This window comes from Scyliorhinus torazame, chromosome 5, assembly GCF_047496885.1.
Source record: "Scyliorhinus torazame isolate Kashiwa2021f chromosome 5, sScyTor2.1, whole genome shotgun sequence".
In the NCBI taxonomy this organism is placed as follows: Eukaryota; Metazoa; Chordata; class Chondrichthyes; order Carcharhiniformes; family Scyliorhinidae; genus Scyliorhinus; species Scyliorhinus torazame.
This window is the reverse complement of record NC_092711.1, coordinates 89572143-89591386: the sequence shown is the minus strand read 5'-3', so window position 1 is coordinate 89591386 and position 19244 is coordinate 89572143. Positions and strand designations below refer to the sequence as shown.

The window sequence follows — 19244 nt, the reverse complement described above, 5'->3', positions numbered from 1 at the left end:
TCGCTGAAAATGATGGTGCTCCCGAGGTTCCTTTTTATATTCCAGTGCCTCCCCATCCTGATCCCTAAGGTCTTTTTTAAGTGGGTCAGCAAGAGCATCATGGAGTATGCATGGGCGAAAAAGACCCCGAGGGTGAGAAGGGTGTTTCTGGAACGGAGCAGGGACAGAGGAGGGCTAGCATTTCCTAATCTGTGTGGGTACTACTGGGCTGCCAATGTGGCGATGATACGCAAGTGGGTAATGGAGGGGGAGGGGGCGGCATGGAAGAGGCTGGAGATGGCGTCCTGTGTGGGCACGAGCCTGAGAGCGCTGGTGACGGCACCGCTGCCGCTCCCGCCGACAAGGTACACCACGAGCCTACTGGTGGCGGCGACCCTCAAAATCTGGGGGCAGGAGAGACGCCACAGGGGGGAGGCAGAGGCTTCGGTGTGGTGTCCGGTCCGAGAGAACCATCGGTTTGTCCCGGGGAGAATGGATGGGGGGTTCCTGAGCTGGCACAGGGCAGGTATTAGAAGGATGGGGGACCTGTTTATAGATGGGACGTTTGCGAGCCTTGGGGTGTTGGAGGAAAAATTTGGGCTCCCCCCTGGAAATGCCTTCACGTACATGCAGATAAGGGCGTTTGTAAGACGGCCGGTGAGGGAATTCCCACTGCTGCCAGCACGTAGGAACCAGGATAGGGTGCTCTTGGGGGTGTGGGTTGGAGAATGCAAGGCTCGGTGATCTACCAGGAGATGCAGGAGGAGGAGGCCTCGGTGGAGGAGCTGAAAGGTAAATGGGAGGAGGAGCTGGGGGAGGAGATAGACGAGGGAATGTGTGCAGACGCCCTGGGTAGGGTAAAGTCTTCCTCTTGCGCCAGGCGTAGCCTGATACAATTTAAGGTTCTGCACAGGGCGCACATGACTGGGGCAAGGGTGAGTCGTTTTTTTGGAGTAGAGGACAGGTGTGTGAGGTGTTCGGGGAGCCCAGCAAATCACGCCCACATGTTCTGGGCGTGCCCAGGGCTGGATGGGTTCTGGAGGGGCGTTGTGAGGATGGTGTCTAAGGTGGTGCATATCCAGGTTAAGCCGAGTTGGAGGCTCGCACTATTTGGGGTATTGGACGAGCCGGGAGTGCAAGAGGCGAAAGAGGCTGATATTCTGGCCTTTGCGTCCCTGGTAGCCCGACGGAGGATTCTGCTACAGTGGAAAGATGCGAGGCCCCCAAGCGTGGAAGTCTGGATCAGCAAAATGGCGGGGTTCATTAAATTAGTGAGGGTAAAATTTGCCTTAAGAGGATCTGTGCAAGGGTTCTTCAGGCCATGGCAACCATTCGTAGACTTTCTCGCGGAGCGTTAGGAGGTGGACAGCAGCAACCCGGGGGAAGGGGGGGTACTTTGTGTTTACTACTGTGTTTATTATCGTTTAATGGGGGCTTGTATATTGGTGGAATACGTGACATAGCTATAAGATGTTTATTTATGTGTTCTTTGTTTTTTCTTATTTCTGTAAGGGTTTCTTATTCCTGTTTGGTTGAAAATATGTAAAAATTTGAATAAAAATATTTTATTTAAAAAAGGATACTAGATATTATAGACTGTAAGATCCACGAACTCTGTCAAGATGGCTGCAACTTAACAGGTTACAATGGACATTAAACTGGCCAATATTCGATTCTCTGACCAATATTTAGTTAAACATGGACCTGAACAAGGAAACTTTGCATCCACCTGTGAAGTTTAAATGTCTCGTTGTATCAGGATTAACCAGCGTTTGAAGAACATGAAATCTCGGGATTGTTGGTCTCCAAGGGCCGTATTGAACACAGGAGAATGAGCTCGAATTGGGACAGAGATAAGCGTGAGTGAGCATCGTAAACTGCTATTGCATCGGGGTATTCTGGGTCCCAGAGTCTTAACCCTGCAGTTAATTGTCAGGGATGCAGCATAATAAACCCTGAACAAAGCAAATGTGTGTGTGAGACGCATCTGAAGCACCAGGAACCAGCTGAACCAGCAGAGCTGAATGTCTCCCAGTGCAGCCACAGTACTGAACTTATTCCAGCTTCCAAGTCCACCTGAGAACCAACCTCCTGGCTATTCATCCACAAGAAGCTTCAGAGCCTCATGAGAATTATTTGTTTCTAAAAACGCTTCACTCCAACTAAAAGATCTGCTCAACAAGACAACAAGCATTGCGCTGGTCAAGGAGACACAGCCTGAGTGAGTGAGACACAGCCAGAGTGAGAATTTGGTAATTTGGTGCAGTGAGGTAACCAGGAAAGGTAAGTAGTTAATCTAATTGTGCTGTTTTTCAGTTAAAAGTGCAGTGTAGATTAGTGTCTGATTGGCTGAAGCTGCCCCACCCTAATTGCTGAGAGGCAGTTATCTGGCAGTCACCTGAGGCCTGTTAAGGGGCACAAAGGTACACATTGTATTCTTCTCTTTGAAGTTTTAGTGTGAGTCATCCTAAAGTCTGTATAAAAGACAGACAGAAAGCGCACTTAGTAAGCATTGCGCTGGTCAAAGAGACACAGCCTGAGTGAGTGAGACACAGACAGAGTGAGAATTTGGTAATTTGGTGTAGTGAGGTAATTCGGTGCAGAGTGGGAGAAGGTGTTTTTTCCCGACTGTTTTGTTCGCTCGCTTTCTTCGGACCTAATTTTGGGAGTCGTTCGGAGGAGGAGGAGCAGGCTCTGTGAGTATAAAAACCTAACGGTAACTTCCTGTTTTCCAGTTTTTTTTCCTAAAGTGACGTCAGAGGGAAGCTGTGATCTGATTGGTTGATAGCAAATATGCCCCAAATTTTTTTAAAAACACAGCTAAACTCGTAAACTTAAATTAAACTAGTTAATTAATCAGTGATGGCTGGTCAGGCGATGTGCTTGAGCTGCTTGATGTGGGAGCTGGCAGATCCCATTGTGAGCTGCAGCGACCACATCTGCAGTAAGTGTTGGCTGCTCGAAGAGCTCCGGCTCAGAGTTGATGAGCTGGAGTCTGAGCTTCAAACACTGAGGCACATCCGGGAGGGGGAGACTTACCTGAACACCGTGTTTCAGGAGGCAGTCACACCTGTCAGAGTAAGTAGTTTAAATCCTGCCAGTGGCCAGGGACAGCAGGGTGTGACTGCAAGTCAGGCAGGTAAAGGGAACCAGCAGTCAGGAACTCAGGAGCCTCAGCCCTTGACCCTGTCCAACAGGTATGAGGCACTTGCTCCCTGTGTGGATGGCGAACAGGGCTGCAGGAAGGATGAGTCAACTGACCAAGGCATCATGGTTCAGCAGGCCATTCAAGGGGAGGGAGTAAATAGGCAAGTTGTAGTTGTAGGGGATTCTATTATCAGGGGGATAGATAGTATCCTTTGTGAGCAGGATAAAGAGTCCCCCATGGTATGTTGCCTGCCCGGTGCTAGAGTGCAGGGCATCTCTGACCGGCTTGAAAGGATACTGGAGAGGGAGGGGGAGGATCCAGTTGTTGTGGTCCATGTCGGTACCAACAACATAGGCAAGTCTAGTAAATAGGCAAGTTGTAGTTGTAGGGGATTCTATTATCAGGGGGATAGATAGTATCCTTTGTGAGCAGGATAAAGAGTCCCCCATGGTATGTTGCCTGCCCGGTGCTAGAGTGCAGGGCATCTCTGACCGGCTTGAAAGGATACTGGAGAGGGAGGGGAGGATCCAGTTGTTGTGATCCATGTCGGTACCAACAACATAGGCAAGTCTAGAAAAGAGGACCTGTTTAGAGATTATAAAGAGCTAGGATTCAAATTAAAAAACAGGTCCTCAAGGGTCATAATCTCTGGATTACTGCCCGAGCCACGTGCAAATTGGCATAGGGAGGCAAGAATAAGGGAAGTTAACACGTGGCTGAAAGAGTGGTGTGGGAAAGAGGGGTTCCTTTTCATGGGACACTGGCATCAGTCTTGGGACAGTGGGGACCTATACCGTTGGGATGGTCTCCACCTGAACCGAGCTGGGACCAGTGTTCTGGCGAAAAGAGTAAATAGGGTGGTCAATAGGACTTTAAACTAGAGATGGGGGGGCGGGGAGGGGAAGTCAGGGAACCAAGAGGTGAAGTAATCAGTGGGAAGCGTAGCTGCTTAGGAATACAAAAAAGCACGAAAAGACAGAACTCAGGAGAGGTTACGATAGTCCCCATCCCACAAAATGTGACACAGTGTATGGAAAGGCTCAGTAAACCAAGGTCCACCACACTAAGAAAACAAAAAGGGACTGTCAATGGAGAATTAAAGGTGCTATATTTAAATGCGTGCAGTGTACGGAACAAGGTAGATGAGCTTGTGGCCCAGATTGTGACTGGCAGGTATGATGTGGTAGGCATCACAGAGACGTGGTTGCAGGGGGTTCAGGACTGGTATTTAAACATCCAGGGATTCACAACCTATCGAAAAGACAGAGAGGTGGGCAGAGGGGGCGGGGTTGCCTTGTTAATTAGGAATGAAATTAAATCAATAGCACTAAATGGCATAGGGTCAGATGATGTGGAGTCTGTGTGGGTAGAGTTGAGGAACCACAAAGGCAAAAAAACCATAATGGGAGTTATGTACAGGCCTCCTAACAGTGGTCAGGACCAGGGGCACAAAATGCACCACGAAACAGAAAGTGCATGTCAGAAAGGCAAGGTCACAGTGATCATGGGGGACTTCAATATGCAGGTGGACTGGGTAAATAATTCTGCCAGTGGACCCAAGGAAAGGGAATTCATTGAATGTTTACAGGAGGGCTTTTTGGAACAGCTTGTGATGGAGCCCACGAGGGTACAGGCCATTCTGGACTTAGTGTTATGTAATGAGCCATACTTGATTAAAGATCTTAAAGTAACTTAGGAGGCAGTGATCATAATATGGTAGAATTCAATCTCCAATTTGAAAGAATGAAGGTAGAATCAGATGTAAAGGTGATACAGTTAAATAAAGGTAACTACAGGGGCATGAGGGAGGAACTGACGAAAATCGACTGGGAGCAGAGCCTAGTGGGAAAGACAGTAGAACAGCAATGGCAGGAGTTTCTGGGAGTAATTGAGGACACAGTACAGAGGTTCATCCCAAAGAAAAGAAAGGTTATCAGAGGGGGGATTAGGCAGCCATGGCTGACAAAGGAAGTTAGGGAATGCATCAAAGCAAAAGAGAAAGCCTATAATGTGGCAAAGAGTAGTGGGAAGTCAGAAGATTGGGAAAGCTACAAAAACAAACAGAGGATAACAAAGAGAGAAATAAGGAAAGAGAGGATCAATTATGAAGGTAGGCTAGCCAGTAACATTAGGAATGATAGTAAAAGTTTTTTTTAATACATTAAAAACAAACGGGAGGCAAAAGTAGACATTTGGCCGCTCCAAAATGACGCTGGTAATCTAGTGATGGGAGACACGGAAATAGCTGAGGAACTAAATAAGTACTTTGCGTCAGTCTTCACAGTAGAAGATATGAGTAATATCCCAACAATTCAGGAGAGTCAGTGGGCAGAGTTGACTATGGTAGCCATCACAAAGGAGAAAGTGCTAGAGAAACTAAGAGGTCTAAAAATTGATAAACCTCCGGGCCCAGATGGGCTACATCCTAGAGTTCCAAAGGAGATAGCTGAATAAATAGTGGAGGCATTAGTTATGATCTTTCAAAAGTCACTGGAGTCAGGGAAAGTCCCAGACGATTGGAAAATCGCTGTTGTAACCCACTCTGTTCAAGAAGGGAACAAGGAAAAAGATGGAAAATTATAGGCCAATTAGCCTAACCTCGGTTGTTGGCAAGATTCTAGAATCCATTGTTAAGGATGAGATTTCTAAATTCTTGGAAGTGCAGGGTCGGATTAGGACAAGTCAGCATGGATTTAGTAAGGGGAGGTCGTGCCTGACAAACCTGTTAGAGTTCTTTGAAGAGATAACAAATAGGTTAGACCAAGGAGAGCCAATGGATGTTATCTATCTTGACTTCCAAAAGGCCTTTGATAAGGTGCCTCACGGGAGACTGCTGAGTAAAATAAGGGCCCATGGTATTCGAGGCAAGGTACTAACATGGATTGACGATTGGCTGTCAGGCAGAAGGCAGAGAGTTGGGATAAAAGGTTCTTTTTTGGAATGGCAACTGGTGACAAGTGGTGTCCCGCAGGGTTCAGTGTTGGGGCCACAGCTGTTCTCTTTATATATTAACGATCTAGATGACGGGACTGGGGGCATTCTGGCTAAGTTTGCCGATGATACAAAGATAGGTGGAGGGGCAGGTAGTATGGAGGAGGTGGGGAGGCTGCAGAAAGATTTAGACAGTTTAGGAGAGTGGTCCAAGAAATGGCTGATGAAATTCAACGTGGGCAAGTGCGAGGTCCTGCACTTTGGAAAAAAGAATAGAGGCATGGACTATTTTCTAAACGGTGACAAAATTCATAATGCTGAAGTGCAAAGGGACTTTGGAGTCCTAGTCCAGGATTCTCTAAAGGTAAACTTGCAGGTTGAGTCCGTAATTAAGAAAGCAAATACAATGTTGTCATTTATCTCAAGAGGCTTGGAATATAAAAGCAGGGATGTACTTCTGAAGCTTTATAAAGCATTAGTTAGGCCCCATTTAGAATACTGTGTGCAATTTTGGGTCCCACACCTCAGGAAGGACATACTGGCACTGGAGCGGGTCCAGCGGAGATTCACATGGAAGATCCCAGGAATGGTAGGCCTAACATACGATGAACGTCTGAGGATCCTGGAATTATATTCATTGGAGTTTGGGAGGTTGAGGGGAGATCTAATAGAAACTTACAAGATAATGAATGGCTTAGATAGGGTGGACGTAGGGAAGTTGTTTTCATTCGCAGGGGAGACTAGGACCCAGGGGCACAGCCTTAGAATAAAAGGGAGTCACTTTAGAACAGAGATGAGGAGAAATTTCTTCAGCCAGAGAGTGGTGGGTCTGTGGAATTCATTGCCACAGAGGGCGGTGGAGGCTGGGACGTTGAGTGTCTTTAAGACAGAAGTTGATAAATTCTTGATTTCTCGAGGAATTAAGGGCTATGGAGAGAGAGCGGGTAAATGGAGTTGAAATCAGCCATGATTGAATGGTGGAGTGGACTCGATGGGCCGAATGGCCTTACTTCCGCTCCTATGTCTTATGGTCTTATGGTCTAAGCCTGCAGCGATATAAAGACTGCAGTCTGCATTCCATTTTCATCATTACAGCTTCAACTTGATCTGTACCTAATTTCTGTGTATGTGTCAGTGAGTGTGAAAGAGACGGGAGACTGAGATGTTCAAACATGCAGGGAAATAGTGTGATGATAAACAACCTTCTATCCGTTAAAAATCACCAGTGAGCCTGCTGCTGAAATGTGTTTTAAAGAAAGAAAAATTAATCTGAGGGTAAGAAAATATCACACAAACATCCTGATAATGGCTGGAAAGTCCCCGAAATGTAATCAAACGCTTTTAATCCCCTTCAGGTAGCTATATAGAGGCTGCAGCATCTCACACTGAATGTAAACGTGACCCACAGACACCTCCAGGCTACAAACAGGAGGTTCAGCCTGGGCGTGGGTGAAACTTTTTAAAAACCTGTTGCAATTAATTGTTCAGGCGGGCACTAGGACCCGGCTGGGAACAGAAACCTGCAGGCCCCGCCCACTAGGTGTTGCATCGCCAAGATGCCAGCGCATGCGTCCTGCTTCCCCAAGATGGCGGCTGTGAACCAGGGCCTGGTCCCGGGAGAGAGCTGACCAGCGGTGATGTGACCTGAGGATCACCACACCTCAGGCAAGGGGCCAGGTTGGGAAGGCGGTGCCTTCAGGAATAACTGGGAAGGTGATGTTTGGTCAGTTGCTGCAGTCTGTGTAGTGAAGGTGCTGTCACAGTGGTGTGAGGTGAGGAAGTACAGGATTATCGCCCAGCAATGATGAATTAAGGGGAATGTAAATCCAGCTCAGGCTGCTTTCAGATTGGAAAGGGAGCTAAGGTGTGTCCTTAGCGCTGGTGAATGTTGTGGCTTTGGCAGTTTCTCTATAAAGTCATTCCCTCCCTCCTTCTACCACCTCTATCTTTACAGTCATAGTGTCTTTCAGCACGGAAAGAGGCCCTTCGACCCATTCATGATCTTTATTATTAGTGTCACAAGTAGGCTTACATGAACACTGCAATGAAGTTACTATAAAAATCCCCTCGTCGCCAGACTGCGGCGCCTGTTCGAGTACACAGAGTGAGAATTCAGAATGTCCAATTCACCTAACAAGCTCGTCTTTCGGGACTTGTGGGAGGAAACCTGAGCACCCGGAGGAAACCCGCGCAGACACGGGGAGAACGTGCAGACTCTGCACAGACAGTGAACCAAGCTCGGAATCAAACCCATGTGCCTGGTGCTGTGAAGCAATAGTGCTAACCACTATGCGACCGTGCCGCCCATAAGATTATTAAATTACTAGCTCTGGATGAATTGAGTCCCAGGATGCTGTGGGAGGAGATTGCTGGGGCTCTGACCCAAAGGTTTAATCCCTCTCTGGCCACGGGGGTGTTGCCAGGGGACTTGAGAACAGCTAATGTGGTCCTACTATTTAAGAAAGATTGTAGAATGGGTGGCATGTGGTGCAGTCAATAGCACTGGGACTGTGGCGCTGAGGACCCAGGTTAGAATCCCGGCTCTGGGTCACTGTCTGTGGAGTTTCGCACATTCTCCCCATGTCTGTGTGGGTTTCACCCCCACAACATAAAGATGTGCAGGTTAGGTGGATTGGCCATGCTAAATTGGCCGTTAATTGGAAAAAAATAATTGGGTACTCTAAATTTAAAAAAAAAAGAAAGGTTGTAGAGATAAGCCAGGGAACTGCAGACTAGTGAGTTTCATGTCAGTGGCAGGGAAACTATTGGAGAAAATTCTGATGCACTCTTATCTCCACTTGGAGAGGTTTGATCAGGAATAGTCAGCATGACACTATCAGAGGTCATGCCTAACAAGTTTGATTGAATTTTTTGAGCATGTGACCAGGTGTGTGGATGTGGGCAGTGCAGTTGATGTAGTTTACATGGATTTCAATAAAGCATTTGACAAGATCCCACATGGGAGACTTGCGAATGACTCAAAGATTGGCCGGGTGGTTAACAGTGAGGTTGAGTGTCTTGGGTAACAGGAAGATATAGACGGTATGGTCAAATGGGCAGAAAAGTGGCAAAATGGATTTAGAATCATAGAATTTACAGTACAGAAGGAGGCCATTCGGCCCATCAAGTCTGCACCGGCTCTTGGAAAGAGCACCCTACCCAGGCCCACATCTCTACCCTATCCCCATAACCCAGTAACCCCACCCAACACTAAGGGCAATTTTGGACACTGAGGGCAATTTAGCATGGCCTATCCACCTAACCTGCACATCTTTGGATTGTGGGAGGAAACCGGAACACCCGAAGGAAACCCACGCGCACACGGGGAGAACGTGCAGACTCCGCACAGACAGTGACCCAAGCTGGGAATCGAACCTGGGACTCTCGCACTGTGAAGCAATTGTGCTAACCACTATGCTACCGTGCTGCCCCTATTTGAAACCTAAACAGTGAGGTGACACACTTTGGAAGGTGTAATGTGACAAGGAAGTATTCAATGAACAGCATGGCACTGGGAAGTTCTGAGCAACAAAGGGACCTTGGCGTGTTTGTCCCGAGATCTCTGAACGTGGAAGGGCAGGTTAATAGGGTGGTGAAAAAGGCATATGGGACATTACTGTGAGCATTTCTGCTCGTCACATTATAGGAAGGATGTGATTGGAGACAGTGCAGAGGAGGTTGCATGGGATGGAACATTTAAATTCTGAAGAGAGGTTGGATGAACAAACAAAGAGCACAGAAACATTCAGCACAGGAACAGGCTATTCGGCCTTCCCAAGGATGCACCGACCATGCTGCCCATCTAACCTAAAACCTTCTACTCTTCCGGGGTCCATATCCCTCTATTCCTAACCTATTCATGTATTTGTCAAGACGTCCCTTAAATGTCACTATCGTACCTGCTTCCACTAGCACCTCTGGCAAGTGAGTTCCAGGCATCCACTACCCTCTGTGTAAAAACAACTTCCCTCATGCATCTCCTCTGAACTTTGCCCCTCACACCTTAAACCTGTGTCTCCCAGTAATTGACTCTTCCACCCTCGAAAAATGTTTCTGACTACATTCTCTGTCCATGCTCCTCATAATTTTGTAGACTTCTTTCAGGTCGCCCCTCAATCTCCGTCATTCCAGTAAGAACAAACCAAGTTTCTCCGACCTATCCTTGTAGCTAATGTGCTCCATACCAGGCAACATCCTTGGAAATCTTTTCTGTATCCTCTCCAAAGCCTCCACATCTTTCTGGTTGTGTGGCGACCAGAATTGAACACAATATTCCAAGTGTGGCCTAATAAAAGTTCTATAAATCTGCAACATGACTAGCCAATTTTGAAACTCAATTCCTCGGCCAAAGAAGGCAAGCATGCCGTATGTCTTCTTGACTACCTTCTCCACCTGCGATGCCACTTTCAGTGACCTGTGGACCTGTACACCTAGATCCCTCTGCCTGTCAATACTCTTAAGGGTTCTGCCATTTAGTGTATATTTCCCTCCTGTATTAGATCTTCCAAAATGCATTACCTCACATTTGGCTCCATGTGCCATCTCTCTGCCCAAGTCTCCAACTGATCTATATCCTTCGGAATCCTCTGACAGTCCACATTGCTATCCGCAATTCCACCAACTTTGTGTCATCTGCAAACTTACTAATCAAACCAATTACGTTTTCCTCCAAATCATTTATCTATACTACAAAAAGCACAGGTCCCAGCACTGATCCTTACTGAACACCACTAGTCATAGCCATCCATTCAGAAAAGCACCCTTCTGCTGCTACCCTCTGTCTTCTATGACCGAGCCAATGCTATACCTATCTTATCAGCTCTTCTCAAATCCTGTGTGACTTCACCTTCTGTACTGCCAAGGGGCTTACTACCTTCGTCAATCATCTCTGTCACTTCCTCGAAAAACCCGATCAAGTTAGTGAGACACGACCTCCCCTTCACAAACCATGCTGCCTCTCACTAATACGTCCACTTGCTTTGAAATGGGCGCAAATCCTGTCTTGAAGAATCCTCTCCAATAATTTCCCTACCACTGATGTAAAGTTCACCAGCTTGTAGTTTCCTGGATTATCCTGTATTTTCCTTTCAATTTTCTGAGTTATCCTATAGGCTTGGGTTTTTTCCATTGGAGCCGAGAAGACTGGTGGAGGAGGGGGGGGGGGGGATGCTGATTGAGGTGTACAAGATTATTAGGAGCTTGGACAGGATGGATAGGGAGCAGCTGTTCCCCTCAGTTGAAGGTGTCACAAGGGGATGCAAGCTCATGGTGAGGGGCAGGTGGTTTAAAGGGTCTTGAGGAAAAACCTTTTTACCCAGAGGATGGTGACGGTTTGGAACGCACTGCCTGGGAGGGTGGTAGAGGTGGGTTATAAAGTACCTGGGTTAACACTTGGCAGGTCATAACATTCAAGGCTATGGGCCAAGTGCTGGCAAATGGAATCAGGTCGGTCAGGTGTTTTGCGAGTGTCGGTGCAGACTCAATGGGAGGAAGGGCCTCTTTACTGTTGCTGATGATACAAAGTTAGATGGCATGATGGACAGCCTAGATGATGGCATAAAATTGCTAGGTGAATGGGCAAAATTGTGGCAAATGGAATTCCATGTAATCGAGTGTGAGGTTATCTGTTTTGAACCAAAAAAGAATAGAACAGAGGGCTTTCTAAATGGAAAGAGGTTAAGTTCAGTGGATGGCAAAGAGTCTGGAGGGTTCAGGTGCATAGATCCCTAAACTGCCAGGAACAAGTGCAGAAAATAATCAAAAAGGCAAATGGAATGCTGGCATTTACAGAGAATCAGAGAATATACAGAGCAGAAGGAGGCCATTCGGACCATCGAGTCTGCACCGGCCCTTGGAAAGAGCACCCTGCCTAAGCCGACACCTCCATCCTATCCCCACCTAACCTTTTGGATACTAAGGGGTAATTTAGCATGGCCAATCCAGCTAACCTGCCCGTCTTTGGACAGTGGGAGGAAACCGGAGCACCCGGAGGAAACCCATGCAGACACGGGGAGAAAGACACAAGAGAGTCACCCGAGGCCGGAATTGAACCTGGGACCCTGGAGTTGTGAGGCAGCAGTGCTAACCACTGTGCAACCATGCCGCCCATCTGGAGGATTGGAATATAAAGACACCGAGGTTGTGCTGCAGCTATACAAGACCCCACTTGGACACCACACCTTAGGAAGGATATTTTGGCCTTGGAGAGAGTGCAACACAGGTTTACTAAGATGATGTGCCAAGACACATGGAATACAGGGGTTAAATTTTGAGGAGAGATTACACAAATTAGGCCTGTTTTTGCTAGAATTGAGAAGATTAAGGTGTGATCTGATTGAAGCATTTAAGATATTAACAGGGAAAGACAGGGGCGATGAAGATAAACTATTTATACTGGTTGGAGATTCTAAAACTGGGATCATTGTCTAAAAATCAGGGCTCGACCGTTCAGGAGAGATGTTGGGAAGAACGTCTTCACACTCAGGGTGGGAGAGGTTTGGAACTCTCTCCCACAAACAGCAGGTGAAGCTGGATAAGTTGTTAAGTTTAAATCTGAGGTAGAGTTTTGTTAAGCAAAGATATTCAGGGATATGGAGTTGGGTCACAGACCAGCCATGATCTCACTAAATGGCAGGACAGACTCAAGGGGCTGAATGGCCTACTCCTGTCCCTATGTGTATTTCTGTGATTCTGAAATTCAGACAACACCATGACAGGGTAAGAATCCGGATTAGAACCTGAGTTTGTCCGAGCTGCAAACCATCCCTCCAGATCCTGGCCCTTCATGGAATTAATGAAGGCCAAGGCAATAGTTGGATTATTGAACGACTTGACAGAGTTGTTGGAAACCATTTTTCGGGTTGCAGGATAAAGCATAACGTAATTCACTCCCCACAGGCTTGAGCTGTCTTTGAACTTCATCGAAGCCTCGTCGCTTCGTTTGTGTTGCTGCCGAAAAGGCCTGGAAGAAGTAAATCCTCACTCCTTCCTGGAGCCAGATGCCACCTCGCCGTTCCCTCTCCAGGACATTCTCACAAGTTGTGGAAGTGAATGATTACAGGCCTGGGATGAAAACTATCCCTCAGCCTCAAAGACCGATGCACCCTTTCTAATTTGAAATGCGCAGGCTTCCCATCCAGCTTGAGAAAACGTGGCCGTCGATCCTCGAAGAACCTAACGGGAGCCTTACCCTCCACACTAAATGGACAGAAAAAAACATCATTTATGGGCAGCACGGTAGCACAGTGGTTAGCACAGTTGCTTAACAGCTCCAGGGTCCCAGGTTTGATTCCCGGCTTGGATCACTGTCTGTGCGGAGTCTGCACATTCTCCCCGTGTCAGCGTGGGTTTCCTCCGGTTTCCTCCCGCAGTCCAAAGATGTGCAGGTTAGGTATCCACCTAGGTGGCCACGATAAATTGCCCTTAGTGTACAAATGAAAGGTTAGGTGGGGTTACTGGGTTACCGGGATGGTGGGGGGGGGGGGAGGTATGGGCCTGACTGGGGTGTTGTTTTTAAGGCGCAGACTCGATGGGCCGATTGGCCTCCTTCTGCACTCTAAATTCTATGATGACCATCTGACAGGCCGACGACTCGGATGTTCTTTCTCTGACCTTCAGTTCTCCAAGTTCTCCAGGACCTCCGCCAGCCACTCGGCTGGTTTTCAAAGGATTGAATTCTTGCCTCCGTCAAGGAGGCATCTTGCTGAATGTTCAGGATTCTCTCCTCCGGATCATCAAACCTCTTCATGGCGTTTTGCAGGTGGTCCTCATGAGCTCACAGATATTGAGTCAGCACACTCCGCCTCTGGTCAATAACACGGATAATGTTGACAGTTATAATTTTTGCCGCCTCCCAGAGAGCCCCAGAGAGCGCGGGGTCGAGAGTCCTCCTGAGGGTCAGGCCGCCATGTTGAAAAGGTGGCTCCATTCCCGCTGAATCCACCTGCGCTGTTTTATTCATGATTTCTTCACTTTTTCCAGCATAATCCTACCAATCCGAACCCTGAAGTCTTCCAGGGACACGATAACAAATATGAATTCAAGGATTAGGTAGATGAGTGCCAGGCAATCAGGATAAGTGTCAGATTATAAGTTAGTGGCACCAGAACCTGTGGAAAAGCAGCTACTCCCACACCCGTATCACATGCCTGACACCTCCCCACCCCCAGACAGATTTCTGATTGATGAGGATGGCGAGTGTTATGCGGAACTGGCAGGTAAATGGACAGAAAGCTGAGATGAAAAATGAAAATGAAAATCGCTTATTGTCACAAGTAGGCTTCAATGAAGTTACTGTGAAAAGCCCCGAGTCGCCACATTCCGGCACCTGTTCGGGGAGGCTGGTACGGGAATCGAACCATGCTGCTGGCCTGCCTTGGTCTGCTTTAAAAGCCAGCGATTTAGCCCAGTGTGCTAAACCAGCCCCTTTACTCAACGATGTGGTGAAGATTTGGAATTCTCTACCCCCAAGGATTCTGGAGCCTCAGTAATCCAAGTATTTTCAAGACACAGGTTGAGAGGTTTCTGGATATTGTAGACGTCGAAGGATATGGGGGATAGTGTCGGAAAACGGTGCTGAGGTAGATCAGCCAATGATCCCATTGGATGGTTCAGGTTCGATGGGCCGAATGGCCGACTGCAGCTAAAACTGTTGTGATCTCCTGGACAGGAAGCTGTGAGCATGGATCTGTCAATCAGCCTGAATCAGCACCTTCAGGAGAATTAGGAGGGTCAATATGAGATACAGCAGAGTGAGAATGGAGGGAGTGTGTGGGATGGAGATTTACATCTTTCGGGGAATAAGAGAGAGGAAAAAATGTGCCATAGAAACTAGAATTGTCTGTTCTGAGTTTCTATCCTGTACTGACAGTGACAAATTTTGTAAATTGTTTTTACAGGATATTAGACGAGGAAGAATTACAGACAGAAATCTCAAACGTCACGTCTCGATCTGACAGTCACTCCCTTCCTTGGAACCTGGATATCATCGGCCTTTGAATCTAGGAGAAATGTTTCCCTGAACTGTCAGCTAAATATTTCAACCATCAGTGTGACTGGAAAAGCACCGAGACCCACACAACACACACCCGGGTGAGGGTGTTCCAGTGAACTGACTGTGGAAACATCAGTGTGACTGGAAAAGCACCGAGACCCACACAACACACACCCGAGTGAGAGAGTTCCAGTGAACTGACTGTGGAAGGATCAGTGTGACTGGAAAAGCACCGAGACCCACACAACACACACTCGAGTGAGAGTGTTCCAGTGAACTGATTGTGGAAAGAGCTTTAACCAGTTACACAGCCTGAAAAACATCACAATATTCAGAGCGGGGAGGAACCGTACCTGTGTTGTGGACGAGGCTTCCACTGATTGTTCAGCCTGGAGAGATGTGAGGAGACCCAAAACATGGAGAAACCGTGGAAATGTGGGGACTGTGGGAAGGGATACAAATTCCCATCTGAGCTGGAGGTTCATCGACGCAATCACACTGGGGAGAGGCCGTTCACTTGCTCAAAGTGTGGGAAGGGATTTACTCAGTTATCCACCCTGCAGAAACACCAGCGAGTTCACACTGGGGAGAGGCCGTTCACTTGCTCAAAGTGTGGGAAGGGATTTACTCAGTTATCCACCCTGCGGACACACCAGCGAGTTCACACTGGGGAGAGACCATTCACCTGCTCTCAGTGTGGGAAAGGATTTGCACATTTATCCACCCTGCAGAAACACCAGCGAGTTCACACAGGGGAGCGGCCATTCACCTGCTCTCAGTGTGGGAAAGGATTTACTCAGTTATCCACCCTGGAGACACACCAGCGAGTTCACACTGGGGAGAGGCCATTCGCCTGCTCACAGTGTGGGAAAGGATTTACTCGGTTATCTACCCTGCGGACACACCAGCGAGTTCACACTGGCCAGAGGCCATTCACCTGCTCTCAGTGTGGGAAAGGATTTGCACATTTATCCACCCTGCAGAATCACCAGCGAGTTCACACTGGGGAGAGGCCATTCACCTGCTCTCGGTGTGGGAAGGGATTCACTCAGTTATCCGCCCTGCGGACACACCAGCGAGTTCACACTGGGGAGAGGCCATTCACCTGCTCTCGGTGTAGGAAGGGATTCACTCAGTTATCCACCCTGCGGACACACAAGCGAGTTCACACTGGAGAGAGGCCGTTCACCTGCTCTCCGTGTGGGAAGGGATTTACTCAGTTATCTCACCTGCAGACACACCAGCGAGTTCACTCTGGGGAGAGGCCATTCACCTGCTCTCAGTGTGGGAAGGGATTCTCTTGGTTATCTCACCTGCAGACACACCAGCGAGTTCACATTGGGGAGAGGCCGTCCACCTCTCAATGTGAGACAGGATTGCATGTTTAATCGCACCTGCAGTGACACCGACAATTTCACAATCGATTACAGGGGTTGGATTCTGTTGTTATTGTTTCTGCTCTACATCCAGGACTGCATTTTGTTCATTCTGACAGGTGGTCAGTGAGGGTGGTCGCAGGGTGATGGAAACCAACTATTTTCTAACATACCTGATAGGTAAAAGAAGGCTATTTAGTATAAATATTAAGCCCCAGTTTTAATACCCATTTTAAAATAAGGATTTCAGCACTCATAATCTCAGGTCATCTCAAAACACATAGCTTCAACTTGCTTCAACAGAGACACGAACCAGCCTGACTTATGCATAATTTCATTGTAGATTAAAACAGCACTTTTACTGAGCTGAGAGGAGAAAGCCATTGTTCTAACAAATACATGTTCAAGACAGTGTGGCATTAAAACACAAGCTGTACCAGTTATCACTCCAAGGACAGGGCAGGCACCATAGCAACATTAAGGCGCTATTGTCCACAATGTGGATAATAGCGAAGTCAGCAGAAGTCCAATTTGAACTGGACTTGATAATAACCATAGAATCGCATTCCATAACATGCACAAATATTCAGACATGAAACATTTAGAACGAATGTTGCACATTGAGGATTGACAGCTAACCGTCGAATCAAATACATTTGATTTTAATCCAAACCAATTAGAACGACATAGAGGTGCAGATAGATGGCTAAAGGCTGATATGATTTCCTATAACCATGATGGTCCGTGCGGCCATCTTTATTCATGAATCACCTATACTTTGATCTAAACTATTCGCTGTCTCTATTTTTCATACTTTCACCTTTCCAGTCTAACTCTTGAAGTAAATGCAAGCTGGTTTGCCGTAAGCAAGAAACCATTTATGTATTATTTTGAAAGTTAAATTCTGTACAAGTTGCTTCTCTTTAAGTCCTTTTGCTAGCCGGACTTATCAGAGAATAAGATTTGAGTGACTCCTAATTGTAATCAAATAGAGGCAATAAAAGATTCTTATTTGCATCCGAGAGGTTTTAACTCAAATTTCTACTGAGTTTTAGTGTCGCAAGCTCCTCACTAAATCCTCATAGTAGATCTCTACAGAGGGTTTCTTTCTGCTGCACTGGCTGGTCTCACCACTTTGCCTGCAGTGGGCTGTTGATCTTTGAGCCTTGTTGCTAATACCTGGCATCAAATTGCACAAGGATCACACAGTGAAAGGATGTTTGGAAGTTTGAAGATATTTAGTTTCCATTTCTGTTTCAAACCCCCCAAAGCGTGCCATGTTGCCATGGAGATGGGCCCTGGTGGTTACATGGTTCCTTTGTTTAAGTTATCTGGATGTCCCTCACAAGGAAAGTACCAGAGTGTGAGGGGCAAGTTGTCTGAGGTGGACTGGGAAACTGATTGGTACAGGGAATACCTCATGTTTAAGGAATTATTACATCTTTATCAGAGGGTCGGTTAGCTCAGTTGTCAGGACGGCTGGTTCATGATGCAGAGCAAGGCCAGCAGTGAGGATTCAACTCTCATACTGGCTGAGTTTATTCATGAAGGCCCCGCCTTCTCAACCAGGCCCCTCGCCTGAGGTGTGCTGACCCTCAGGTTAAATCACCACCAGTCAGCTCTCTCTCTGTCAAAGGGGAGCAGCCTATGGTCCTCTAGGATTTTTGTGACTTTTACTTTGCATATATACAACCAATATAGATTCCTTTAAGGAACAAAAATCCAACAGGAAAAGTGATGCAACCTCAGCTAACATGAAAAGTTAAAAGATTCCATTAGATCGATTGGAATTCAGCAAAGGAGGACCAAGAAACTGATGAGAGCAAACTGGGGAGAAACATAAAAACCAACTGGAAAAGCTTCTACAGGAATGTGAAAAGGAAAAGATTAGCAAAGACCAATGTGGGTCCATTCCAGGCAGAGACAGGAGAGTTTGTAATGGGGAGTAAGGAAATGGCAGAGAAACTAAACAATGTGTGTCTGTCTTCACAGAGGAAGGTACAGAAATTGTCCCCAAAACACCAGAGAACCAAGGGACTGGCAGAGATTAGTATTGGTGGAAAAGTCATACTGGAGAAATTAATGGGATTGAAAGTGAATAAATCCCCAAAAGCTGATGATCTACATCCCAGAGTGTTGAACGAGGTGGCTGCAGGGATCTCTATTCCTCATTCTAAATTCTCCTGACTCTATCTGTAATGGACAAACATTTGTCTGAGCTAAACGTTTCCTTTTTACGTAGCCACAGAAGCTTTTCCAGTCCATTTTTATGTATTTTGCCAGTTCACATTCTATTCTATTCTCCCTTTTTTTCCTTGGTGTCTTGGTCGAAGAACGGAAGTAGATTCTCAGGAATGAATCATCATTTGGACAGGTTCTGAGACAATTAAGTTTCGACTTCCAGGACAGAGCAACTATACTCGTGGAGTGTGATTTTAGATTGCGTAAAAGGGCAAAGTTCTAGTTTATAGTTTAATGTGTAGGTTTCCGAGTTAAAGTAGCTTCTAGTTTGTTTGTTTGTTGTATTCAAAGTCATAAAACTTGGAAGTCCCGTCGTGTGATCCTTTAATTTATTGACTGGGAATTTGACTTTTTATAAGAAGTTGCTGACCTTTATGTGGGTCCTAATCCACAAGTTTTATCTTCCTATTTGAGCCTCGGGCACCTTTCTGTCTCTATTGCTCATGTCAATGACAGCCAGGTGATGGAGCTGAGGGCTGAATTTAGCTGAGAATAACGGGGCCTGCACCCCAGTTGGGGAACTGCCATGGGCATCGCTAATAGAGACAGGAAGGTGCTGGAGGACTGAGTGGGAATT

General features: G+C 46.9%; 1 protein-coding gene across 5 annotated transcripts in view; it reads left to right on the top strand.

The window, feature by feature from the left end:
* The first annotated feature begins 7637 nt into the window (after positions 1–7637).
* The window catches only part of LOC140418876 (uncharacterized), a 26984-nt gene continuing 15377 nt past the window's right edge, over positions 7638–19244 (top strand). The window contains exons 1-2 of one of the 5 annotated variants that reach the window (XM_072502522.1): positions 7638–7771; positions 14956–17448. In XM_072502522.1, the coding sequence (XP_072358623.1) occupies positions 15467–16438 (972 nt within the window). In that variant the 5' untranslated portion in view covers positions 7638–7771; positions 14956–15466 and the 3' untranslated portion in view covers positions 16439–17448. Of the gene's footprint in view, positions 7831–14955; positions 17449–19244 lie in introns of those variants that run through there. The other 4 variants (XM_072502523.1, XM_072502521.1, XR_011945384.1 and 1 more) reach the window with 4 other exon arrangements.